The sequence below is a fragment of the Vipera ursinii genome (assembly GCF_947247035.1).
Source record: "Vipera ursinii genome assembly, chromosome: 2".
Lineage (NCBI taxonomy): Eukaryota > Metazoa > Chordata > Lepidosauria > Squamata > Viperidae > Vipera > Vipera ursinii.
Genome location: NC_139513.1, coordinates 218,987,550 through 219,015,064, shown reverse-complemented (window position 1 = coordinate 219,015,064; position 27,515 = coordinate 218,987,550). Strand labels below are relative to the sequence as shown.

Below are 27,515 nucleotides of genomic sequence, written 5' to 3'. Positions count from 1 at the left end.
TGTTCTCTACATTTTAAGTTTTTGCTTTTGCTTTGAAACTATGACCTCATTTTCAAAGGCTCCTACTGGAACATGGTCTCTAGAGGGCAGTGGAAGAACACATTTCCTGGAATCACTTAGCAGATTTGTATATTTGTTTAAAAATTTGAGAAAGAAACATATTGTGAGTGTAATAATTTACCATTTTAAATCTGTTCCAGTTTATCTCTTACTACAATAACTGGAGCTTGTCAGATATGTACAGTGACCCAGCAAGTGCTTATGGTATCCTCAAAAACTCACATGCTTAAAAATCCGAAATAGGTGGAAACTTGAGACTCACAGAATTTGAATAGTATATCTTTAGCGTGGCTAAAGCTACAATCAGCTATGCATATCACAAACGATACATTTAAAAATAAGATATAAACAAATGTGATAAACCACAGATATAAGAATTGTGTGTATATATGGCTAACTTCAGTTATGAATTCTACTTTATACCACACTATATTTCCTAGTAAATTAAAACTGCTGTTTGCCCAGTATTATCCTTAAGGCTTTTCTTTGTAAATAAACAATCATGAAATATCTTCAGCAGTATGTTTTGTCATCTATTGATAATTACTTTTAATATCATCATTAATAAGTACTCTTTCTAGCTGCTGCCATTTATATGTTGAAAATTAAGCTTCATAATTATAACACTTGATATAGTATATGAAGCTGCATGCATGTATACAAGAAATCAACATCGTGTGCTTTTATGTACATTGTCCAGAGTTCAGCTAAGCAAAAGACAATTAACTATTTTATAGCCTTTTCTTTGAATCTTTTATTTTCTAAATATCTTATCCACAGGTTTTGATAACATATGGAAAAGATACTTAGAGGTTAAAAAATTCAAAGGAAAGGCTACAAAAATAATTATTTGCGTTTACTTAGCTAAAACTCTGTGGACAATGTACAGAAATGCAACTAAACAGAGGTGCATCATTACATTATTCTTCCCAGATGAAGAATTTCAAATATACATTTTTGAAAGCCAGAAGCAACTCTGCCAAGCAAGGAAAAGCAAAAACTAGGAAGGCCGAGCATATTTATGAAGGAGAAAAGAATATTATTTATAACCTGTTTGTTGTATATTAGTATCTTCTTCAAAATGAACCTCACTGGGGCTGCATGACATTAATGGAGAATCCTGCTCTCTTTTGCAGCTTTCTATGGGGGAAAAAAAAGAATGTTCTGAGAAGCCTCAAATATGCCATTTTCTGTAATAATACAGTTAAACCCCTTTTCCTGTTTCACCACTGTTAAAGACTCCTAGTTTCTCACCAGATTAAATTAAATTTGGTCTAGCAGTTAAGGCTCCCTGCTAGAAAGCAAAGTTCTCTGTGAGAGTTCAAGTCCTACCTTAGCCGTGAAAGCCAGTGGGGTGACTTTGGGCCAACCTACCTCACAAAATGGTTGTTATTGTGAGGAAAATAGGAGGAGGAAGATATGTTGGATATGTTTTCTGCCTTAGGTTATTGGTATCAATAATAAAGGTGGGATATTAGTAAATGAGTAAATATAAATAAATAAAAACTAGGTTAGCGTGGACGTGTGTAAGCAAACAATTAAAAAGCTAAAAAATAAAATAAAAATTGGCAACAGCAAAAAGGCCACAATCTTCTATATTTTCCAAAAGGAGGAAAACGTGGCCAATCCAAATGGGGAAAATCTAACTGATGTCACATACATGCATGATTCCACGGAGGCCTGAATTGGAAAAGTTGAACCACAGATTTTAGGGGTCAAAAGAGAAATAATGAGCACCATGAAATTAACTGTTGTGATTCAGCATCAGCCTGTGGTTTCGGCAGCTGAGTCGGACAATTCTGAAGAGGAGGAGGAGGAGGAGGGTTTTGGAGAGCCTTTGGTTGCAGAGGAAAGTTCTGATGCACCGCAGAGCTCTCAGCCAGGCCCCTCCCGTCTTGTTCCTCCTCAGACCAAGCTGTGTGAGCTTGAAAGATTGGAAGAAGACGATCCACAGCTGGCTCTGTTCAGGGACGCTCAAAGCAGGAGGCAGACTAGCAGAAGTGAACAAAGAAAAGCAATGAGGCACCTCGGGAGAAGGCAATGAGAAGCCACGCCTTGAGACTGCTGTTTAAAAGGGGAATGTGTGGGAGGTGCTGGTTGCTGAAGGCAACCGTTTGAAGAGCTTCTGATATAGTCTTGGTCTGTATTTGTTTAACTCTGTTTTGAACTGTTTTGTTTAGTTTTTGCAAATAAATTTGGTTGGCTTAATTCCAGCCTATTGAATATAAAAAAGGGGTTGTCCCTGACATTCCAACAGGGCCGATCGTAGGCTGGAACAGAACATTAACTCTCTAAGACATAAATTCCTTTGTTCACTTTTATTTTATTTTGTTCTTTGTATTTTATTTTTTTTTAGTTCTACCATAAAACATAAATCATGGAAACAATATTATTTGAAGATTATTTGTTATTCATGAAAGAAAAATCCACAAGACTCTTTTGTACATCCTTCTGAGTATGTTTTTTCATTCCCCAACGGAGTCTAAAAAGTGGATTGTAAGGACGAATTTAAGCCACTTTGATTTAACCTCCAGAGAATAGAAAATACAATTCAAGAAATGTGAAGCAAAGATCATCTTAATTGCCTGTATTTGTGCCAATATCCATAGTTTGGAAAACTGAATCCTTTTCAACAGCATCACTGAAGTCATTATGGGACTGAGTGGGGTTTTCCTGTTTCAGGCCTCCTCTTCGGATCAAAGTCAGACAGACTGTTTGGCCAGTACGTCGCAAAACCTCCACTGCTTGCTGGTTGGTAAAACCTTGAAGATTGGTTCCATCCACCTATGGATTAAACATATGTCCATTTCTGACTAGTCATCGTAGATGTGTCGAGACTGGATAAACTGTTTTATTCCAAATGAGGCAAATCACATTTGCAAAATGTCTGCTGTAATTTGATTTGGGGTTTTTGTTGTTATCTTGAATATAAGAATCCTATCTAAAAGTAGACAGCATAGAGTTTGAAGAGAATGTCTGAATACTGTATGAAGGAGCTTTATAAAATTCAATTTCAGTAAACTTAAAATAATGCATTCAAATTTTTTTTTAAAAAAATCTGTTCTCTATACTGGTAGTCCTCAACTTATGACCACAATGGGGACCAGGATTTCCGTGTTTAGCAAGGCAGTTAAGTGAGTTGCACTTTAATCATGTAAATGTGGGAAAAATATGATGGTTGTTAAGTTTAAGGACCACTTGTAACTTACTTATTACAAAAGCTAAACGTGTGATTCTAAATAGAGGAATACCTGTGTAGGCTGATGAAAATTGGGTAGGAAAGTTTAACTAGTCTACTGTTATTTTTGCTGTTCATCCATAAGATGATTTAAGATTCAGTTTACAAGCCAGGCTATCAACATAGAACCTTCAGGTAAATCATTATTTCTTTTCCTCAACTGTGGAAAGCAGATCATCGATCCTATCTCTGCTTTCAACAGTAACCAAGTCAAAGAAGAACGTTTCTCCTAACCTGTCAGGTCCCCAAAGAAATATATTGTTTCCCTATGCTTATTCCCGAGTCTATAAACCTTCTTTGGGGTGTGCCATTCTGTTGGGAGGGGAGATATCTTAGGGGTGCTTTGCACTGTCTTACTACTATGCCCTTCCCCCAGAAGAAGGAATGCATCACCCTTATGTATGCACTTGGAGCCAGAAGGAAACAAAACCAAGAGAGACCTTGAAGTGCTGCGCCTAAGAAACCAGTTACCAAACACTATGCCACCTGTGGACTGGCTGGAATTCAAATGCACATTGGGACCCTGGAGGGAGGAGTATTGAATATTGCTTTTAGTACACTGCTTTTGCGGGTTTTTCCTCAGACCTCGCCTGCTATTACTAGCCCCTAATAAAAGTTCCTTTTGAGACAATGCCTGCTTCAAAAGTTCTGCTTTCTTGGGTGGCTTACATGAGGTAGGTCCTTACATAACCCCATGATTATTACATTTTCTCAAAGACCTCTTTGAGAGAATCCTCCACATTTTTCTCTCATCCAGGATCCCATAAAGATTTTGTAGCCGAAACATAGGATTAGAAATGGCCTTTTCTTTATGGCAGTCTAATTACTACTAACCCTCAGAATCAAAATAAATAATTATATAAAACAACGCACTTGGGTTTTTTTTAAAAAAAGCCCACCTGTTTTATAACCTTAGTAATTTTATTTTAATATTTTCCATACATTTTACCTATTATTAATATGGTACCCATAACATTTTAAGCTAAGCAGCCTATAATTTCCTGAAATAATTTTTAAAGAGTTAGGCTTTATGTTTCACAGTAATTTCACTTAGAGATTTCACTTAAGAGATCTTTAAAGAACTCTGGGACGGTCCTCATGAGTTGTTTGCTTTCAATCCATCAAGAATAAAGAGTAAATAATAGAAGGAAAAAAGGGATAACAGAACTCCTCCAAAGTTACTTACGGCAATAATTTGATCTCCAATATGGATTCTACCATCATGCTCAACTGCACTGTCTTTTGTGATACTTTTTACAAAAATACCAGAAGGTTCTGTGATTTAAAAGTAAAATTGAAATAATTAAAGGTATGTCTGAGTCATGTACGTGTAAAACTGTTATGACTTGAATTCATAAACTTAAACATAGCATATCAAGATCTGACTACAATAGTCTTTATGACTTCTAAGTACTTAAGCAGAAATATTGCAATATAGTATTATTGAAGTTATCTTGCTCTAACCCAGGGGTGTCAAACCGCGCCCACCCCATTGACAGCAATGGGAGAAAAGCTCCAAAACATCACGCAACGTCACGTGACGTCGTGGTTTGACATGTCTGCTCTAACCCAAGGATGGGGAACTATGATCCTTTTATGACTTGTGGACTTCAACTCCCAGAATTCCTGAGCCACAAAGAATTGCTGATGAATTCTGGAAGTTGAAGTCCATAAGTCATAAAGAGGCCATAGTTCTCCACCTCTGTTCTAACCCAATATATTTACTCTAAGAGATAAAATTGCAATTTAGCATACAGGTTTATATATAAGCCAATTGCTGCTAGATTTTGAACTGATGCTTGTATCTTTGTTTCAATTATAGGGCACATGACTATGCTGTAAATATAATAAGCCTAAGACCATTAATTAAAGTAGAAGTTTGACTTCCAAATGAAGCACATTTAAACAATTCTAACATCAAGTTCTGAATCCAATGAAAGAAAATATGTTGCATTCAATGAATGCCTTTAATTATTTCAAACTATTCCAGACTATAAATCTATTGTAAAATAAAACATATTTTGAAATGAAATCCATACATATTTTTCTTGCAAAGCGATCCCTTTACATATTGTGTGTGGTACTTTTAAACATCTGGACTGACTCAACCCAAAACAAATGGACTTTGGTGTTAGAAAAAAAATAGTTAATTTTTCGAGCAGAATTAATTCTAACCATACCTGATGTTTTATCCCCAATGTAGCCAGCAATTGTTATTCCTAACCCTTGAGAATTTTTTGTAAGCTCCACATCAAATGTGTTCCCATCTTCAACATTTTCAATTGGTGTATCTTCCAATTTCTTAAAAGAAAAAGACATGTATCTATTCTCCATGAAAGAAGTTCTTATGGGGAACAAAAACAATTATTCTACTTCTCACCTAAGGCCTAATATTTCAGCACTTAATTCTAAACATAACACACAGTACTTCTTGCCAGCATGTGACTCAGATGTTGGTTTCATACACTCCAATATAATTAGTGAACCTTTAATAGAGTTAACATTATTTGTTATGGTAAGAGGTCCTCAGGGGATTTTTCTTAAGGTCCTTTTCTGTGTGACTCTGTATCAAGTTTGGAAATCCAGGGCTGTGGTTTTGTGATTTTTGAGGTTTGGGGAGACTTTATGCTTGAGCGTTACAGAAATCATTTCTAGAAAATTGTAAAACAAAGTAAAAGATCAAAATGTTAAAAAATGGAAAATTATCTTAAAATGGGTAATTGCCAAATGAATGCATCCCATGAAAATACAGTAAAATATTACATTTCACTTTTATCTACTAATAAAAGCAACTCGGGAAAGAAACGCATACATTCAAACTAGTTTCCAGAAATTGGAAGGAATGATTTAATTATTCAAATTCATTCTTCCTGAACTCTGCAGTGGAAAAGCTGTAAAATAAAAAAAGGAGTATAAATTATGCTTCTGACAGAAAGACATGAACACATATTTCTGCAGAAGTATAATTTTTACCTTATCTCCTTTACTTCGCTGTCACTCTTTCAAGCACTTCATTCTGTTGAATATAATCCAGTTAGCTGAAGCTTCCTGATGAACTGTGTTTACATTCTTAAGACACTAAAGCTTCCTTCAGTTGATACAGAAATATGTTGGCACTTGCACCTCCTGATCTGTGTTTTCACACAGCAACTCCCAACTTTAGGCTTTTATTTTGTACATTTATTAGCCACACATTCATCCTTGGCATATTTTCAAAATGTTGGAAGGAAAGTCAGTGGGTGAGATGGGGGGAGGGGCTATAGAAATGTGATTAAATAAATAATAAAAAGCACAGGAGGTTTTTGGTAAATGAGGTTACTTGCAACAAGATTCCTTTTCAGCCAAGCAGAAGAACACAGCGAAGAAAATAAAACACCAGCCCAAACGAAGAACACTATACGAAATAAAAGAGGGCAGCTGCCACCTAACTAGCAGCAGCTGAAGTTATGGCAACTGACTTAGGTAAAGAGCTACAGCTGGGCACCGGCTGGCACAGAGAGGTGCTCAGCAGTGGATGCTAGGGAGGAGGAGGAGGAGGAAAGTGGAAGAAGAATAATCCAGATGTACTCAAAAGGGCTGCGGCAAAGCAACGGGGAAATGCTATGACACAGTTAAGCTTCTATTAGAGCACTATTCAAGTGGCACATTGAAATTAGCCAGGTTAGCAATGATTTGCAGGCAGTCAGGCAGGACGTCTGACTATGAATAAGTGTTATGAACCTCTGTCTACTGTCAGTCCTATTTCTTTAACGTAAGTTACACGTTGTTATTACCTTGTTCTCCGTCATACACGTTTGCACTGGTGTACCCAAAGGAGCTGCTGCTGATGGAGTGGCCTCCTCAATTAGACCTCTGGCTATCACCAACTTGACTCGGTTTCCACACTGCCTCAGGACTTGTGCCACCTGCTCACCGCTGATTCCGGTCAAGTCTGTATCACCAATTTTCAAAATATGGTCTCCACTGCACAATCTACCATGCTAGACGAGCAAACATTCAATTGTTTAAAAAAATTATACACGTGGGTGTGTTAGAGAAATGGAAGAGTTTTACCTATAGCCTATTTTAGTTTGGGAGCATTATTTTTTTTTGCTTTTCATACTGCTTTAATAGACAGTGTTACTTTAATCTTTTATCATATGCTGCTTATGTGACCCCTGATAAAAAGTCAATATATTTTAAATCAATAAATGTTTCAAAATGTTTTAGGGTTCTAAGCAATATGTTTAGCACTGCTTATGTTCAAAAGTTATGCATCATTTATTGTTTTTATTCTTGTTTATTATCATACCTACTCAAAAGACACCTAAAATTTTAGCATAGTTCCCCCCCCCAAAATGAAAAATGGACAGAAAAACACTGAAAACATAGAAATACCCTGTACAAAATCCCTCATTCCCACCTTAACAGCCTAGGATTACCAAATTTACCTGAAACTAACTAAATCAATTCCATCCCTTCGTCAATAAATCTGTTCAAGCAACTCATGTGTATATGCATAATCACTCTGGCCAGAAACCATAGCCAAACAAGGGAGGGGCAAGGGGAGGACACCCCCAGCATGGCAACCTAATTATTAAATCAAAAATGACTGTCTAAAATTGCTGGTAAACACCCACATTTACAAAATGGATTTATCTCCTATCTGCTTATCCACATCTATATTATTCTTATATATACCTCTCCTTTAAGCAGAATCACAGAGGAGGAAGAAAACAAGGTGGGGATGGCAAGGCTGGAAGAAAAGGGGATTGTTTTCCAAGTGTGAAGGGTGAATGCGTGCAGTTTAAGCTCTGCTGTCACATCTGCCTCACCCAGAATAAAGACTGTTCAAAAATAAAAGAAGTTCTCCATAAAGGAACTCCACTACCTGCTTTTCTGCGGTCCTCATTCTCAGACAAAACCAGCTCCCTGTTTCCATAGAAAAACTACACTCATTACTGATAGCAGTTCAGAAGCAAAGCTTAGCATTATAAATTTGGCTGGGGTTTCAAGCCATGGCTATGGGGATCATTTGTTGGCAAAAGATAACATTCAAGATGTTTTCCCTCGCTGAATATTAGCATTCCATTCTTTCTATTTCAAGTAAATAAAGGTATTTATTAAATGGTAATGAGTACTTATCATGCAGTAAATCTATTAAAGAAGAAAATATTGTGTACCCGATCAGCTACTCCGCCTGGAAGGATGGTTTTAACTATCACTCCAGTTGATTTTCCTCCCACTATTCCAAACCCCAGACCGGATCCATCGTTCACCAACTCAATGGTCTCCACATGCTGCCAATGTACCTGTAAGACAAATCTTACCGTTAGTTTCAGTTTTTAAAGCAACCTCTAAAGCTATTCCATCAGGTTTATGTCTTCCCCATATACAGTATTCTCTTTTATATAGCTGTTCCAAACAATGTTCATGAATCATCAAAAGGACCTTTCTGTGTTCTATATTTTGAGTGGTTTTACTGGCAAATTGAAGGGACGCGGTGGCTCAGTGGGTGAGGACACTGAGCTTGTCGATCAGAAGGTCAGCAGTTTGGCAAGTCGAATCCCGAGTGCCGTAGCAGAGTGAGCACCTGTTACTCGTCCCAGCTTCTGCCAACCTAGCAATTCGAAAGCACGTAAAAATGCAAGTAGAAAAATAGGGACCACTACAGTGGGAAGGTAACAGTGTTCCGTGCGCCTCTGGCGTCTAGTCATGCCGGCCACATGACCACGGAGACGTCCTTGGACAAGCACTGGCTCCTTGGCTTTGAAACGGAGATGAGCACCGGCCCCTAGTCGGAAACGACTAGCACGCATGTGCAGGGGAACCTTTACCTTTACCTTACTGGCAAATTACAGTGTTTAACACCTTGGTGAATAAATTATTTTGGGCATGAAAGATTTAAAACCTTATGCTTGCTTTCCCCAGGTATTCATTCATTCAGGTGCATTGACTGAGCGCAACTCATTTCTACTCAACTCATACAAAGTGTGGTGATTCCATACTATGCATAAAATGGTAAATCTGATACACAGGAAGGGTTTGGCTTAACTCTCTCAATGGGCATCAGACTGAGGCGCTCATTACTGATTTTGTCTTCCCTCACCCCTCCTCAATCTGCATCATTAAGGCCCTTCCTTATTATCAGGCTTTCATCATAGGACACTGCTTATCACTTAGGACGTAAGTATATTAAAAACAGCCTTGTGGCTTAAGCCAAGGACTCTCTTAATCCAACATTTTGCTCACAGAATGGCCAACCAGATGCCTCTCAGATGCTCACAGGTAGGAGATAAAAGTCATTTTCCCATCATTGCTCCCCTGAAAATTTCTTTCGGAGGTAAGGTCTGGTTTGACTAGACCAGGGGTGCGAAACTGCCGGCTGGTGGGCCAGACACGTCAAGCGGAAACCGCGCCCACCCCATTGCCAGCAATGGCAAAACTGTCCCGATACGTTGCAGGATGTCACGTGACATTGTGGGTTACTCAAGACTAATAGTCCTGTCACTCAATTTGCTTTTAAAGCCATTAGTAAATTTTGTGGCAATTAAGTCCACAGGTTTATAATGTGCTAAGAATGGATGGAGAGACATTTCATAGAATACAGAGTGCCTTATGCACATGATACAATCCCAGGTGCATCACTACCAAACTGGATTTATTTTTGGTAGCTGAAGCGTAAGTTATAGTGTACATTAAAACTGTTTGAACTATTTCCTGCACTCTTTTCTATACACTGAAAACAGAACTGTTGAGTGTAAGAAGCTTTCTACGGAACTGCAACTTTACACAATGGCTAACATTCAGCAACATGTTGCAGAGACCTGCACCAACCTAGGCCACAAGAAAAAAGACAAACTTGTTTTCAGTGTCTACTCACGGGATTTGAATTGGCTGAAATGGTGCTAGCAGCTGATGGAGATCGAGAAATTACAGGGCTGATGAGCTGAGGCAAAGAACCCCTTGCCACAACTAGCTGGACGCTATCTTTGGCTTTCTGTAGGATGCCGATAGCCTGTTGATGTGTTATGGTCTGATCAAGGGCTTGCCCATTAATAGCAAGAATTTGATCTGCTTCCTGCAATCTGCCATCCCTGTTGTAGTCAAATAAAAAGCAAAAATGGTAATAAGCATCGCCACTGGTATTGCTATCGGATTTGACAGCTTCCCCAAAGTACTGTAGGCTTTTTTTAAAAAAAAATATCCACTTTTCTATTTCTTCCAATGCACATTTTTGTTTTTAGAAAAAAGTTTCCGTGCAGCTTTGCTACAGGCATCTTTTCTGGTCCCTTCTTGAAGATCTTCCTTTGAAGCTAATCCACAGACCCTGTCTCCTAGCTCTACCCCAAGAGCTACCTTCTCCTTCTTGCACCACAATCCGAAACTAAGCATATCATATGTCGGTTGCTTCCAGCTTTTGTTTGCTATCGCGTGGGAACTTTCTTCCTGACTGTGAACCTGCTGGGTAAAAACACCAAGTGTTTTACTGTATTCACCCTGAAAAGTATTAAATATTCATCAACCCACAGTTCACTTACCAAACGTATTCATAAATGGGGGAGGAGAAACTATTAAAAAACAACAACCAGAAAAAGACCCTGATTAGAAAGGCCATTTTACAAAATGGACTCACACTTTAACTAAGGAGAGTTTGTTTTTCCCCTCATATAATCACAGGTAGTAACGCTTTCTCAAACTTACACCAAAGTAGTCTGAGGAAAAAGCAGCTATGGATCTCATCTGTACTAATACGTTACAATTAGTAAAAGAAGTCAATCTATACACTAGTGATATAGATTTGTTTAACATACCGACTTAATTTAGACTCTCCCAGAATATTATGGTATTCAGATAACATTTCTCAATATTTTTGTTAGTTCTTAGCAAAAAAAATAATTCTATATACAGTATCAGAAAAATGAGTGTATAAAAACGTTATTACAGAAAGTTGTCAGTGAAAATAAATGCACTTTTGCGTGATTAAATGTTTAGCCCGATGTAGATTTTTATAAACAGACTTCTAAGTAAAACTGAACTAGATCAGAGAAAGGCTGATTGGCAACACTTAAAGTCAAATTTTATCTGTATAAAACATATTGAGCATAAACTAATTGAAATAAGCCTTCTTTTCAACCCAAATTTTTATTTATGTTATCTGTTGTTTATGGAGTTTGTATACTGCAATGAAAGTCAAATGTTTGCAAATCAGTGCATTTTTTTTCCAGCAGAATATTACACAAAACAGGCATAGCATCCAGACTGGATTAACGTACACTTATCTCCCAAAAGAGAGTTGGCTACCCTAGAGAATGTCAACAGCCAACTGCTTACCAACACAGTGAGGGAAGGGAAACAAAAAAGCACATCACCTCCCTTAATCCCAATATGCATGTCCAAACCTGGCCTGCTGAGCAGGGGGAAGACAGAGGTTATGTGCCCGTTGTGCATGCTCCTGGGTTCTGCTGATTTTGAGATTCATGATGTTTAAATGCAATGAGTATTCAAAAGCACTCTGAAAATTCTAAATTCACCAAGATGGAAGAGGACATAAAGAATGTAGAAAAGCCGTTACGAATGTAGAAGAGCTGTGGTGATGCAGTGGTTAGAATGTAGTATTGCAGGCTAACTAACTGCTCACTGCCAGGAATTTGATCCTGACCACTCAAGGTTGACTCAGCCTGCCCTCCTTCTGAGGTGGGTAAAATTAGGATTCAGATTGCTGGGGGCAATATACTGACTCTGTAAATCGCTTAGAGAGGGCTGTAGAGCACTGTAAAGCGGTATATAAGTCTAAATGCTATTGCTATGGACATGCATCCCTAACCTTCGCAAGCTTTTCCCCTGAAGATTTTCAATTGTGCTAAAGTGCTTCGGTTTGATTGGTTGGTTGCTTCAATGTTGGCTTTAATGGAATTTTTGATTATGAATGCATCAAAAAACCAAAAAGAATACCTTAGTTGGTTGGCATGCTGAGTATTTGATGCTCAGCACTGCATAGTATGCATTTAAAGAGAGAGAGACCATACCATACTAGTAACCTCTCATCAAATTTCTTTCAATAAAGATATACTTAAATTTAAGGAAGACAATTAAGGATAGGGGTAAAAAAAAAGCTTCAAATAAATAAAGTAAATAAATACTCAAGTCTCTCCCCGCCCCAATTCTTCCCCAGAGTTGGCTCATTGCTGGCAACATTTTGTGAATCTTGGATTAAAAAAAGAAAAGAATTATTTCCTATGGCTGAAACCCTCAAAAGTGTATTGAGGTGTTGTTTTTTTAATGACAATTAAACTGGATCAAGATTTGTTTCGTTAAAATGTATGCAACTCAAAATGTTTTGTGGAATGTTCTAGGGAGACGTTGTCCTCTGAGCTCAAACCAAACACATTTATCAATTCGTACATTTCATAAAAATAATAATTTAAAGCATACATTTCAAAATTTAAACATTTGTTTATGTTTACAATCCAGTTGAAAGCTGGCATTTATACATCTCTTTCATTGTATAGCTTACAGGCAACTCTCACCTTTGTGCCACGCTTCCATCTTGAATCTCCTGCACAAATATACCAAGTTCACCTCTGTATTCACTCTTCAGGCCAACTACGCTAAAACCAAGACCACCACTTGGAGATTTTACAAGTTGTATTGTCTCGACCGGTCGACCCTAGTAGCAAAAACAATGGGGAAAAGCCACTTTGAAACAAACTCAAAAACACTCTGATTCCAAAAAGTTCACTTAAATTTCATATTTGTATATTAATGAAGAAAGAAAACAATCAAGCAACGTACATCCAGTATAGGCATTACAACATGTCTTTGACAAAGCGCTATGGTTAAGAAAACCAGGATCATTAATTGTTTGGAAATCCTACTATGGGTATTGGAAATTCTTGACTATAAATGGATATCTTCTATGAATAGAGGGTGACAGGAGCAGGTAATGTCAACTCACTCAACCCTGCTGCCTCTGCAGATTTTATTTGATTTTATTTATTTTTTAAATGTTATGCCACCCATCTCCCCTATAGGGTGACAGAAGGAAACACTAGCCCTGATTTTAATCGCATATGAAGAGAATTTGAGTTTCATATTTAATAACAGAGAAAATTATTGTTAACCCAAGAGAAGAAATGAAGGACTTTGAAAAATCAATTGGATGTTCCCAATCATTTAACTGAGATTTAATTTAAATAAAATTTACCTGTGCCATATTTCTGATCAGTAATTCAAATTCATCGCTTGCAGGCTTCCCATTAATCTGAGGCGTGATCGACTGGAGAACAATTCCTAGCCCACCAGAAGGGCTACTGTTCTCTTGAGCCATCAAGTAAGAGTCATTGTGTAGTGAGGAGCCCACAACACTACCATGATGGGAAAGTTGTAGGTGCTCACCAGATGAGGAGATGGAAGGAGCAAGGTTTACCTGAAAGTTGTTTATAACATTTTTTAAAAAATTAAGAGCACAAAAAATACAGTTACAGTACAAAAGAACAAAACCAACAAAAACAATAGCTACTGGAAAATATGTCATGGCACTGAATCATTAAAACCAATAATACTGTAAACATAGGTCACATTAAGAGTAAACAATCCATTAGATTTAATTATTTTATAGGAAGATCAATAAGGAATTACATATTTCCTTCAATGTCAGGGATAGTTCGGTTACATAGAGCTACAAGATCACCTACATCCTCACAACAGCACGAAATAACAATAACATATACAGGTAGCCCTCAACTTAGGACCACAACCAAGCCCAATAATTATGTTCCTAAGCAAGACAGTTAAGTGAGGTCTTCCCCATTTTAGGATAATTTTTTTTGCCAGTTATTAAGTGAATCACAGCAGTAGTTAAATTAGTAACACGGTTGTTAAATGAATCTGGCTTCCGTGTTGACTTTGCTTGTCAGAAAGTCGCAAAAGGTGGTCATGTGACCCTGGGAACACTGTAACCATCCTAAATACATGCCAGTTGCCAAGGGTCTGAATTTTGATCATGTGACCATGGAGTTGCTGCAACACCTGTGTGAAAAACAGTCACATCACTTTTTCACTTGCCAATGTAACTTCAAAGGATCACTAAACGAATGGCTATAACTCAAGGCCCACCTGTCATCTAATCCATTCTTTTTCCTTTCTAAAAACACACTTTTGGTAGCTCCATCTTTTGACTGCATTTGTCCCACTGCTTTCAGCAAGACAAATTACGTGCTGAACTGAATAAGATTTAGAATGTTTAACTAAGCGATACCAATGTTTTGGAGACTTATCATATCAGAAAAAAGATCAAAACCAATAAAATATCTGTGCTGATAGAGCATACAGTCTGGGGAGATCTTCTGGCTACACTTCTTATCAGATGGACTAATATTTAGTCAGAAGCAAGTCAGGCTTTATGCTTTTATATTTTATTGTCCTCAAAGTTCGTCTAAGGGAGTATTCTCTCCTTTCTTGGGAAGACAGAATGTAAAGAAAGAAACTGATTTAGCAAGAAACACTGCTGTCAAAAATTGAAAAGGCAAGGGGAAGGCTTCCTGTTGTAACTCGATATTAATTACAAAAGAAAAGAACAGAATCTTAATTCATATTCATTCCATTCAAAATTGTTAAGATTTAATTAGGTTTTTTAAAAGGCTTTAGTACACACTATAGCAGACTTTTGATGTATTACTGACTACTAATTCATCTATACTAATTGATAGTGGCACTCCACTCTAATAATCATTATTTTTAAACCTAATTAAAGAAAATGACTTGCATGTACAAAAAAGGATTGATTAAGCATGAAAGATAATATCAGACGAAGTGGCTTGATAGCTCCTACTCAATTTTGCAGCTAGGGAAGATGGCCTACAATAATTGAAACAGAAAGTGGCTTTTATTGATTTATGGGTTCTCTTAAAAAATAATCTACCTGTGAAAAGCCAAATCATCAGAAATCCTGAATAAAAAAAAAAATCTTAGTTGTGATGGAGAAATACTTGAGATCTTACAAGGAGGAACTTCAGGATCACAAGAACAAATCATTTAAAACTAAACAAAGTAAAACCCCACCAATTCATTGCAAGCATTAATAATTAAATGTAACTTCAGATGTTTGGGCACCCAACACAAAGAAGAATGTGATGCTTTGAAAAATCCAAGCAAGTCAAAAAACAAAAAAAGGTCAACAGAACCATTACCAATGTTGGCAGAAGGTTGAACTTACAAGAGCTCAAGTATGGAAGGTGTTTTGATTTGTGACTTTTAAGTTCAATCTCGACTTCTGACAATTGCCTGGAAAAGTCTCTGTGCTTTTCTTGGCAATGTTTTTCTCATGTGGTTTACCATTGCTTTTTTTTTCGGGCTGAGAGAAAGTGATTGGCCCAAAGTCATACAGCTGACTCTGCGCCTATGGGACGACTAGAACTCAAGTCTTCCAGTTCACAGCCTGGTGTCCTTAACTAAACTTAAATATATCATCAAGAGCATCAGCATCATCACCTTTCATCAAATTGGATCTCATAGAAAATGTTACTGACAAATACTGTATTGGGGAAATGCTACGTGCTGGGTCAGGAAGAGCCAGAAGCAATGGAATGAATGAACAACAGCAAAAATCTACATCACAAATACAGTATAAATTTGCAATAATTTAATATAGGGTATAGTGTAACATCTTAATATCACGGAGAAAAATATTCTTATATAAAATATGCTTACTGATTTGCTACATTTTCTCTAACATATTCCGGGAGGATCCAGCTGCAATAAAATCAATGACTATTACGTCCTACTGATTTTAGTGGGTCAACATAAACTACAACTAGATCCATTGTGTTCGATGAATGTTACTTCCTCAACTGCCTCGCAAGGGCACCTAAGCTAACAATTCGCCCTTCAAGGGCAGTTCACAGTTTCCAATCCTAACGTAGGCACGAGCTTTTACAGCTGTATGATGACAAAGAACCATAGGTTAACATTGGTAATAAGGACCGGAACTTCAGCCACTAAGCTATGCAGTTGTAAAGCAAGATGTCATGTGAGTACATTGCATAAAAACAGCAATCTTGACACTGGGGTGTGTGAAAGCCCCAATAAGCAGGCATATACATAGAATGAAGGCTACTGCTAAGCTTGTAAGCCGCCCTGAGTCTTCGGAGAAGGGCGGGATATAAATGGAAATATATATATATATATATCGCCCCTGAGCTACAAATATTCTCCTTTATTGACACTATTAGAACATTTGTATGACAGTCCTTATCACTGGGCCTACTCTGCTTTAGGAATACGATTTTAATAACACAATAATAATTTAAGGATCTTTGACAAAAAATAAAATGCTTTACACTTATAAGTCATTTTTTTTCCATTTCATATGAACTGTTTCTGTTCAGTAATTCAGCTACCATAATTCCATCAAGAGGTAGGTAGCAAAGTGATTGTGTATGCTCCATATAAAAGATGCATTGCTTCATTCTGTAAATTGCCTTATGCTAATTTGCTACAATCGCCTTTCCTTTTACTCAGGGCTTTTTTTCTCATAGAACGCTCAGAACAGAGTTCCAGCACCTTTTGGGGATGGAATCTTGTAGGTTGTATGACATGTGTAAGTTCCGGCACCTTTTTCTTTTACAAAAAAAGCACTGCTTTTACTGTATATTAACATCTGCAATATTGGCACTATTTGGCAGGGAACAAATAAAAGTAGTCTCTGATGCCACTATATATGATAAAAACATACATTTGGGCAATATATTTAAACTTTAATTGCAATCAGATGACACTTCAGTACTTACCGTAGTTTGTAATTTATCTATTTTTAAAAAAATCTAGCTCAATTGCATTTATATTATGTAAGCAGTTTAGGCTAAAAAAATCAAAGTTGGTGGCATTTATTTTTTAAATTCTGAGCTTTAGTTGCACAAAGAGGGAAAGGAAAAAACATAGGGCAGGAAGAAAGATCACATTTACACTTTCTTACCATATATGACAGACATTGAAGGCTTTGTAAAGCATTCAATTATACAAAGACATGCAACAATTCAGATTTCTAATAAACTGCATTCCATTCACTTCAGCACATTCTAGGTGGGTGTTGCAGCGACACTATTATGTGAAGAACAGGAAATTCAGATTAGCTTTTTTTCCTTCTCCCTAATGTGTTTTCTTTCACAATTTCAGTGCTAATTTTAACATCCTCATAGCTGATATTAGGTCAAAATTTAAACTGTTAGCTAAGCCATTCTGTTTTAAAATGTTGGAGGACTAAATCCAGTGAGGCTGACTCTTTGGTAGTTTATGACCTATTGTCCTCTAGGAATCAGTAGAGTATGAAGAGTTAATTATTTAATGTGTGCCCTCTTTGTCTATCATTCCCCCCCCCTTTTTTTTTTTTTTTGAATTTGCTAATCCCAGCTCACACCTTTCTGCCTTTGCTTCCCTGGAGGACACACACAGACCAAAAGTTCCTTTGATTCCTCTCTGGAGGATTCAGTTAGGTAGGTGCTAGATTGTCTATCCATATATTGTGTTTCCTATAAATAAATCTCCTTTCTGTTATAAAGCCTGCTTGGTAATCATTGCTCAGGTCAAATTCCTGTTCTCAGGAATGCTCATATGTCCACAAAGAATGCTTCAAGCTCCAATTTTAAAAAAAAAAGTTCAGCACTTTTGCTCTTTTAATTTGTTGCCTAAAGTTTTTGGAATAATTCCATTAAAAGATATTGAATATATTTATAGATATTTATAAATCACTGTTTACTACAATACACACAATATGCAACAACTCTTCCTTCCTAACTGTTTCCTGTCTTTGTGATGTGTGGCCAAGAGAAGAAATTTGGAAGATTTTACTTCTCCTTTTAATTAAAGTTTGCCACATCATCTGGATTTGTGGCTGGCAATAATCACCACTAACTTCAACGTGTCACGTTTGGTCCTAGTTTACACAAATCACTAAGGCGCAAGAGGTTTGGTTTTGGCTTTGCACGAAGTGTTAACTCACTCAAAAACCACCATATAATTAACATGTGGAATTCATTACCACAAGTTGTCATGGCCACAAACTTGAGCAGCATTAAAATGAGATTAGATGCATTTACAGAGACCATGTCTCTAGTCTTGAAGTCTCAAGTGTTACCTCCAACTCAAGGGCAGCATGAGTGCTAATGTCACCTGAAAGGAAACAATGGCAAGGGAAGGCCCTATCTTAATCACCTGCTCTGGAGTTGGCCACTGTGAAAAACGAAATACTGCATTAAAGAAAGGTCTTGGCCTGATTGAGCAAGAGTATTTTTGTGTTTGATTAATATGCAAAGCGTGTCCCTTCTTCAACAAACCTTGTGTTAAGCCCGAAGGAGACAGCTGCAATACCTGGTGCGATGGGTGGGGTATCCCATTACAGAGGTGTCCTGGGTGGGGGAGCCTGATGTACATGCTCCCCGGTTAGTACAGCGGTACCATCGACGGTACCCGGAAAAGCCAGGGGGCAGGCAACGGCCCAGTGTCTCGACATGTGTTTACGTTTGCCTTGTCTTCCAGGTGGACCCCTGGGTAGAGGGAGCCGCCTGTCAAGCCCCGGGCTTGACAATCAACAGGTGGGGGGAAGTCCACAGCCATAGCCGCCAGCCGCTCGCAACACCGCCGCTCCGCTCACCGGCTGCTGACTGCTCCGACAATCAGCTGGGAGGCTGGGACGTCGGAGCCGCTTGCAGCACCGCCGCTCTGTTCTGCCTGCAAGCCGCATGTTGCTCCGACAATCAGCTGAGAGGCTGGGACACCAGAGCCGACGCTGCCGAATGCCCGGGAGCCCCGCCAACCAACTGGGGAGCAGGAATGCCAAGTCAGCTGCAGGCAAATAGCTGGAGGCTCCAGTGAGCGGCCCCGACAACGCCGAGCAGCTGGGAAGGTGTTCACCGACGAGGTGGGCATTTCAGAGCACTGAACCTCCAGCAGGCTGTACGCTTGGGAAACAGGAGATGACTTACCAGACGGCGAAGCTGGTGGCGAGGCGAAGAGCCGTGTGGAACAGAAGAACAATCAAACATTGTGGCCAAGGAAGGGGGAGGGATTTGTACCTAAGTAACAGGATGCTAATCTGCTGAGAAGGGAAAGGTGGAGTAGCAGGGGAAGGGTACTTAGTCAGCATTGGGAGGAAGCTACCCCCAGTGCTAACTTTGTTTGCATTTCAGCATCTGTTTGATTTACGTTCCTATTTCTTGGTTACCTGCGTTCTTTTTCCTGTGTTGGTGTTGGAGAAGGCCAGAACCGTTACGGACGTGACAGTAAAGTTAGCACTCACTCTTGATTCGCTAAACTTCCCAGTATCTTTTGAGTTATGGCTGAGGGAATGCAATAGGCCATACCAGTGGCTCCAGAAGGCAGCCCAGCTGAGGTTGCCGAGCCAGCAGTTTCTGCTGACAGTGGAGAGACCCAGCTAGTGGTAAGTGCGAGAGGCACAACCAGCAGCCTCAGTGAGGAGCAGGGAGCAGGGGCCCCTGGGCAATCCAGTGAATGGTGGCATAGCTTGGCGCTCACCAACCCAGACGTGGGCCAGACCCACACCCCGGGTCCTCCAAGATCCTTGATGGAGTGGAGAGAGAGGCGGGTCACTGATAAGGACGACGGGGATTGGAGTTACTCCACAGCACCTGGCCAAACTACCATGGATATCATCAGAGAGAGGTTTGGCGAAGCCGGGTTTCGGGATCCACTGTCATGGTCAAGATGGGAGGCATGGTGTGAGACGGCTTCATGGCCCAGCATGGAAACACCAGCATCCAGGTCAGGCCCATCCCAGTTTCGAATGGCCAGCCCCAGGCTCTGGGTGGGGCCCTAGATCAGCGGCTCTGGATCGGGCAGCCTGGCTGAGCAGGCAAGGCCTCTGTGGGGAGGTGGAACAGCGGCGGAGACAGTCAGAGAGGCCACAGGGCCAAAGAGCAGACTCCTTGGGCCTTCGGGCCAGCAAGCAACAGGCCAATGCTTTGCCCCTGTAGATACCACGCTACGGGGCCCAGGGGTGATTGTGGGTCCAGGGATGGCCTGGGGTCCCCTGCCACTTCCAACCACATTCGACGGGAATCCAGATCGCTTTGTGATGTTTCTAAGCCAAGCTGTGAACCCTCTGGATTGGTACACCAACCTCTACCCGTCCCAGTGGGCCATGGTGGTGGCTCTAACAGCAGGATTGCAGGGTGAAGCAGTGGACTGGGTGGCTGACCTGTACACCAAACATGCCAGGGAATTGGCTGATGCTGGTCTGTTCCTAGAAGCACTGAGGTCCCGATTCAAGGACGTCTCGAGGGTCCAGCGGGCCGAGGCGGAGCTTCTGACAATAAAACAACAGGGCCAGCCTGCAGCGGAGTATGTACAAGACTTCAGACGAGCCACCGGCAGATTGCGATCCTGGCCGGAACGGTTGTTGATTCATCAGTTCCGAGCGGGCCTAGACCGAGACCTACGCCAAGCGGCTGACCAACCCCATTAGATTTGAACAGGTGGACGGGTCTCTTCTAGGTGGGGCTCTGGTTACCCATTTGACAGAAACCAAGAGGGCCTGGGATATTTTGGAGGAGGCGTTTGCAGTACGGTGGACACTATCCACTTGGCAACATCTGTTGGAGGGGACAGCGAAATCGTTCGAGGTATGGATGGACCACAAAAACCTTGAGGTGCTGCAAACGCCTAGACACCTGTCTCCCAAACATATCCACTGGGTGCAATATTTCCAACATTTCCATTTCTGACTGCGGTACGTACCAGGGGGCAGGAATTTCCTTGCCTAGCATGTAAGTGTGATAGGCTGTACATTCTGCAGGTTCTACGGGAAGAAGTGCTAAGGCGATGCCATAACACGAAACAAGCAGGGCATTTCAGATTTCTCAAGACCCTACACCTTGTGCTGTGCCAATTTGGTGGCTGCACATGAAAACAGACATAGAGGCTTATGTTTGGGGCTGTCATGTTTGTGCTACCACGAAGCACCAAATGGGGAGACCAGTGGGTTTGGTGCAGTCAGTAGCCAACCCAACCGTGGGAAGACGTCGGGATGGACTTTGTAGTAGAGCTGCTGGAGAGCCATGGGTACACAGAAATTTGGACAGTTGTGGACCTTTTTTCGAAACAGGCCCATTTTATACCGTGCAAGGGGCTACCATCAGCTCAGAAGTTGTCCAAACTGTTTATACACCATGTGTACCGCCTACACGGGGTGCCTCGGCGGATCATCTCTGATTGGGGAGTACAGTTTACAGCACGATTTTGGCGGGCCTTCGTCTGGTCCATTGGGTCATCACAGGGTCTCAGTTCCGTGTACCACCCCAGTAGTAATGGAGCAGCAGAATGGTAGAGCAGTATCTACGGAGTTATGTCTCATATCAGCAGGCAGAATGGGTCGACTTCCTATCATTCGCAGAAGCGGCCTATAACAAGGCGGTGCATAGCAGCACCAGATATACCCCTTTCCGAGTGGTGCATGGCCAGGACTTCGTAGCTATACCTGAGTACCAACAAGAGGACTCCATACCGTACCAGCCACAAGAGTGGATAACCCACATGGGGGGGGGGGGAATTGGGGTAACGTGAAATGGGCCTTGGCAGAAGCAGAGGCGAGCACACACGCCCAGGCCAACAAAAAACGAAACCCTCAGAAACAGTTCCAGGTGGGAGATCAAGTGTATTTGTCAACCAAATACCTACAGTTATGGGTGCCTTGCAGAAAATTAGCCCCCAAATACCTGGGCCCCTTCCGAGTTGCACAGATCATTAACCCACTGACCGTAAGACTGCATCTGCCCTGGGTCCTGGGAAAGATACACCCAGTGTTCCGTTGTAGCCTCTTAAAACTGGCTGGGACTCCTTTATGGAGGCCCGGGGAAGGGGAACCAGGACCCATCCAAGGGGACCAGTACAAGGTGCAGGAGATCCTTGACTCCTGGGTCCGAAGGAGACAGCTGCAATACCTGGTGCGATGGGTGGGGTATCCCATTACGGAGGTGTCCTGGGTGGGGGAGCCCGATGTACATGCTCCCCAGTTAGTACAGTGGTACCATCGACGGTAGCCAGGTAAGCCGGGGGGGAGGCAACGGCAGTTTCTCGACATGTGTTTACGTTTGTCTTGTCTTCCAGGTGGAACTCTGGTAGAGGGAGCCGCCTGTCAAGCCCCGGGCTTGACAATCAACTGGTGGGGGGTGGAAGTCCATAGCCATGGCCACCAGCTGCTCGCAGCACCACCATTCCGCTCGCCAGCCGCTGACTGCTCCAACAATCAGATAGGCAGCTTGGACGCCGGAGCCGCTCACAGCACCGCTGTCCTGCTCTGCGTGCAAGCCGCATTTTGCTCCACCAATCAGCTAGGAGACCAGGATGTCAGAGCCAATGCCACCGAATGCACCGGAGCCCCACCAACTGGCTGGGAACGCCGAGTCAGCTGCTGGCAAACAGCTGGAGGCTCCAATAAGCGGTCCTGTCAATGCCGAGCAGCTGGGAAGGTGTCCACCGACGAGGTGGGCATTTTGGAGCATTGAACCTTTCGCCGGCTGTACCCTTGGGAAACAGGAGATGACTTACCAGACAGCAAAGCTAGTGGCGAGGCGGAGAGCCACGTGGAGCAGAAAAATAACCAAACGTTGTGGCCAAGGAATGGGGAGGAACTTGTACCTAAATAACAGGATGCTGGTCTGCTGAGAAGGGAAGGGTAGAGCAGCAGGGGAAGGGTATTTAGTCAGCACTGGGAGGAAGCTACTCCCAGTGCTAACTTTGTTTGCGTTTCAGCATTTGATTTACGTTCCTGTTTCTCGGTTACCTGCATTCTTTTTCCTGTGTTGGTGTTGGGAGGAGGCCAGGACCGTTACAGACGTGACACCTCGATTTTAAAAATTGGCTTATTGATATACAAATCAAACTCATAAAATATGAATTATATGAACTACATTAATGATAATTTGCACTGCACCCAAACATAAAAGGCAAGTTTCCAATTGTCACTCTAATAAAAGGAAACTGAACAATTATATAAATATAAAAGAGAGCTCCACTCCCTTTTAGTACTGATATCACCTAGTTAGATAATGAAATGTTTGCAAGAAAACAATCCAGCTCAGAGCGCACCAAGAACCCCAAGAAATAATTAATGATACAAGCTCATAGCTCTCTGCAATTTGTTTCTACACATACTAGCCAACCACATTTTAGCTTGGTGTGTTATGTGAATCCAGTCCATCTGGTTACTTTACACTTCTGTATGTCATGCAATCCCAGAAAATTTGGGCAACTGAGAAAGCCATGTTTAAATTAACCATATGTATCATATGATTGAGGCATAGCTACTCTCCGCAATGATATGGTTAGCAAGGAGACAAACATTTGCCAGAACACTACAGAGGAAACTAAAGGCAGGAAAAACAAGGTCAGAACAAAGCAATCAAAGTTATTATTTGCCATCACTATCTTTGTCTAGCAAGACTACCGGTATATTCTGCCTGATTCAGATATGTTATCCATGAGTGGCTTAGAAAAAAATCCATGCATAGGATCAGAAAGCTACGATGTATGTAACTGGTTATTTAATGTATGCTCTACTCAGCACTCGCAAACAGTAAAATCTACAGATACCCAACTTCAAATGATTTTTCTGATTTCAGACTGTTAACCAATTATGCAAAAACGCTATGTTTTTGCTAATTCATGCATTCTACCAAGCCAAATTTTGTCTGAATTAAGCTTAGCATTCCAACAAGGCTAACTTCTTATGATGCGTTTTAAGAATATTATTTTTATCTTTTAAAAAACAAGTTGTGTTTAGCAAAACAGCCTGATAGTTAATAAAGTTATCCTAATTTTAGTAGAAGTATTATCTTTAATCACTGTACATTATGAATGCATACTAACATAAGCAACATTTATATTGTAAAATACCCATCTATTCCCTTTTAAAAAATGATAACCATGCTGAACTAACAGAAGCTCATGGATTTTGCTACCAAATGCAACATTTTGTTTAAATATTCAACATGCATGTGTTAATTTTTCACAGAGTCATCATATGAAAAGATCTGGCAAAGATTTATCGACATTTTCTTTTGTTCTTTCTGATGGTCCTGTCCTACCTGATCTCGTGACTGTGGAAGAGAAGCTTGTAGGTTTAGGATCTGATTGAATAAAGGACTCTGCAGTACTGATTTTAGTAAACTTAATTTCTCCTCATTTCCTGAATCACCGCGTTCTCGTAATTTTGCTTGCAGGCGTTCTACTGCCTGGAGGGCTCGGTGAATATCTGGGGGGGGGGGGGGGAAACCATTAACTGTGACATGCTATCTTCACCACGTTTATACACTATACGGTAGAAATCATTACATATAAAAATCATAACCCAAACTCCCAAGGTGCTCAGACATGTCGGGGGAAAAATTGGAGATAAATTCCATAAATTGTGACCATTGCGCAAAGCCCAGACAATACATTAAATGACTGTTTACATGACTGCTTTAAATTATAGTGAAAACCAAACAAACTTTGAAAGGAAGACAGCCTTAAGACTCAAACACAGGGTCTTAAACTTGTTCTGTTTGTAACCCAACTCAATTTGATTCTTTTGCATTCCAACACCCATCTAGGATGATTTTGGGTGATATTTAGCATCACGAGAGCATTAGAGCCAATACCGGGTGAGAGGGAGGAGATTTGCTGTAAATCAGAATATGCACACAGCAGCAACATCTGGAGAATGATAAAAGCAGCCCTGGAGAATCACAAAACAAGTCCTAGCTTTTTCTGTACACTCACAATAATTTTGTACTCCAATGCAAAAGGGATGTGGTTCACATTGCAATGCTGCTTATATCCTTTTGATTTATGCAATTAATTACATTAATGCAAATGCAACCCACACCAAGTTGCTGAGGGTGCCTATGCATGCATGGATCAATGCCCAATCCCATATGGAATTGTTCATGCGGTTAAATAAATAATCTGATATGTTATCATGACCCACAAGTGAGGACTTAAGAGGGAGACAAATGATGAGTCATTCATGACAATGTCATCACACTAATAAGGGACTGGAGGCTAAAACATATAAGGAACGGTTGCTGGAATTGGGTATGTCTAGTTTAATGAAGAGAAGGATGACGGGGGAATGAGAGCAGTGTTCCAATATCTCAGCGGCTGCCACAAAGAAGAGGGAGTCAAGCTATTCTCCAAAGCACCTGAAGGCAGGACAAGAAGCAACGGATGAAAACTAACCAAAGAGAGAAGCAACCTAGAACTAAGGAGAAATTTCCTGACAGTTAGAACAATTAACCAGTGGAACACCCTGCCTCCAGAAGTGGTGAATGCTCCAACACTGGAAGTTTTAAAGAACAGACTGGACAGCCATTTGTCTGAAATGGTATAGGCTTTCCTCCCTGAGCAGGGGGTTGGACTAGATGACCTCTAAGGTCCCTTCCAACTTTGTTGTTGTTACTACTATTACTATGATTTACATTCAGGACCCAAATACATCATTTTGTGTCACAATGATTTGCTGTGAACTCTGCGCATGTTCTCTGCTTTTCCTCCTTTGGACAAACCCCCCCCCCACACACACACACACCAATGATTTATTTATTGAGGAATACTCCCATATATCTTCTGTAAGAAAGATCAACATGATTCTTCAACATGAGAATGTAACTGCTGGAATTAAATATACACTAATTAATAACTATAATTAAATATATTTAGTATTTCTAAATGAACTTTATTACTATATCTTACCAATTGTTTCCAACATGACTTTTACTTAATTTCCACTTCACCAGATGTTAATTAATATAGGGTCTTCCTAAAAAGTAATTGGGAGAAAAGGAGATGAGCAATTTTAAATAAATATTACAAAAACAAACTCAATTCTATTGATCACCCTAAAAAAATATCCAAGACTGAAAGAATCCATTGCAATTACAAGTCAATTTTAATTCTGGCAGAAATACATTATAAGTAAAAACTTCATCACAATACAGTAAACTACAGAAAACTTTATTCCAAAAGTATGCACTTTTTTGGTGTCAGCAATGTCACTGCTATTTTAACACAACAAGCTTTAACAATGGTTCCTGTTTAATCATATTATATTAAACAGAATCTGGTATTAATGTAAATGAGGAAAAAAGATATAGAGAAAGAAAGATGTTAAGAAAACAGGAGTGGAAAGCTATGTAGTTACTTTTCCTGAATCTTAGTCTCTGTGCAAAAATTTTTAAAATATTAATTGTTGCTATTTTTCAGAAAAATATTAGTGATCCAAAGAAAACATAAACCCCATTAACATCTGAAGCTATGATACACCTATGAGAAACAAACTAAATGTTAAAATGTTATCGTCAAGATAAAGTATGTTTTCGTACCAAGAGGCTCTTAGCCCAGAACAGCTGTCAGCCTTCAGCCGACTAATCCCCTGGATTTTAAAGGCCTGTTATCTACCACATACTATTTTAACTATTTTACTACACACTCATCATTTCATCAAAAAGGTAACATGTACCACTAATCTCTTCTACCAGCTACAAGACGTCTCTGCAGATATAATCTCCAATGAAAAGTTTCATGCATTCATCAACAGTCCCATTTCGTAAATCCTTTTTAGATGAATACCTCAGAAACTATAAGCTCATAGCATCAGATTAACCAACATGCAATGCCAAAGATAGCCAGTTTCATAATAAGCTTTACCTCAGAGCTGTTAGTGACTTTCAAGGCTTGCTAAAGCTAACACTGATATCCAGGCCAAGATGTTCATTGGATATCACAAAAGAGCAGCTTCTCCTCATGAGGTAAATAGGGAAGCTTCTTGCACGTGCTAATTTTACAACAGCTAGGAAATGCTGGGAAAAGACATTTCTAATTTGTTCCTACTAAAAAGGTCCTGGCAATCCCGGAGATGTATGTATGTAGGTAGGTAGGTAGATAGGTATTTTATATCCCTGCCTGTCTCACATATGTGACTCTAGGTGACTTACAATAAAATGCAAAACATGAAAACCCATAACAGCCAAGCATCATTCAACCAATTAACTACACAGCCAGGAGTCAGGCACAAAACCCAAGGCCTGATGGAAGGTCAGCAGGGATGGGACCAATGTCATCTCAAGAAGGATGACGTTTCAAAGGGCAGGTGTCAAGGCAGAAAAGGCTTTAGCCCCGACAGCTGACGTTTCTTAGCCAATGGTACCCAAAGGATGGTACTCCTGCCAAGTTGGGTAAGATGGGG

The 27,515-nt window shown here is 40.2% G+C and overlaps 1 protein-coding gene across 1 annotated transcript in view; it reads right to left on the bottom strand.

The window, feature by feature from the left end:
* Window positions 1–27,515, bottom strand: part of MPDZ (multiple PDZ domain crumbs cell polarity complex component) — a gene marked incomplete at its 5' end in the record, with an annotated part of 144,346 nt that overhangs the window by 69,862 nt on the left and 46,969 nt on the right. Inside the window, 10 exons of the mRNA XM_083351159.1 lie at window positions 1,111–1,200; window positions 2,646–2,844; window positions 4,485–4,573; window positions 5,479–5,599; window positions 7,072–7,278; window positions 8,461–8,589; window positions 10,161–10,374; window positions 12,808–12,947; window positions 13,485–13,706; window positions 24,376–24,542. Coding sequence (XP_083207285.1) covers window positions 1,111–1,200; window positions 2,646–2,844; window positions 4,485–4,573; window positions 5,479–5,599; window positions 7,072–7,278; window positions 8,461–8,589; window positions 10,161–10,374; window positions 12,808–12,947; window positions 13,485–13,706; window positions 24,376–24,542 — 1,578 coding nt within the window. The remainder of the gene's footprint in view (window positions 1–1,110; window positions 1,201–2,645; window positions 2,845–4,484; window positions 4,574–5,478; window positions 5,600–7,071; window positions 7,279–8,460; window positions 8,590–10,160; window positions 10,375–12,807; window positions 12,948–13,484; window positions 13,707–24,375; window positions 24,543–27,515) is intronic.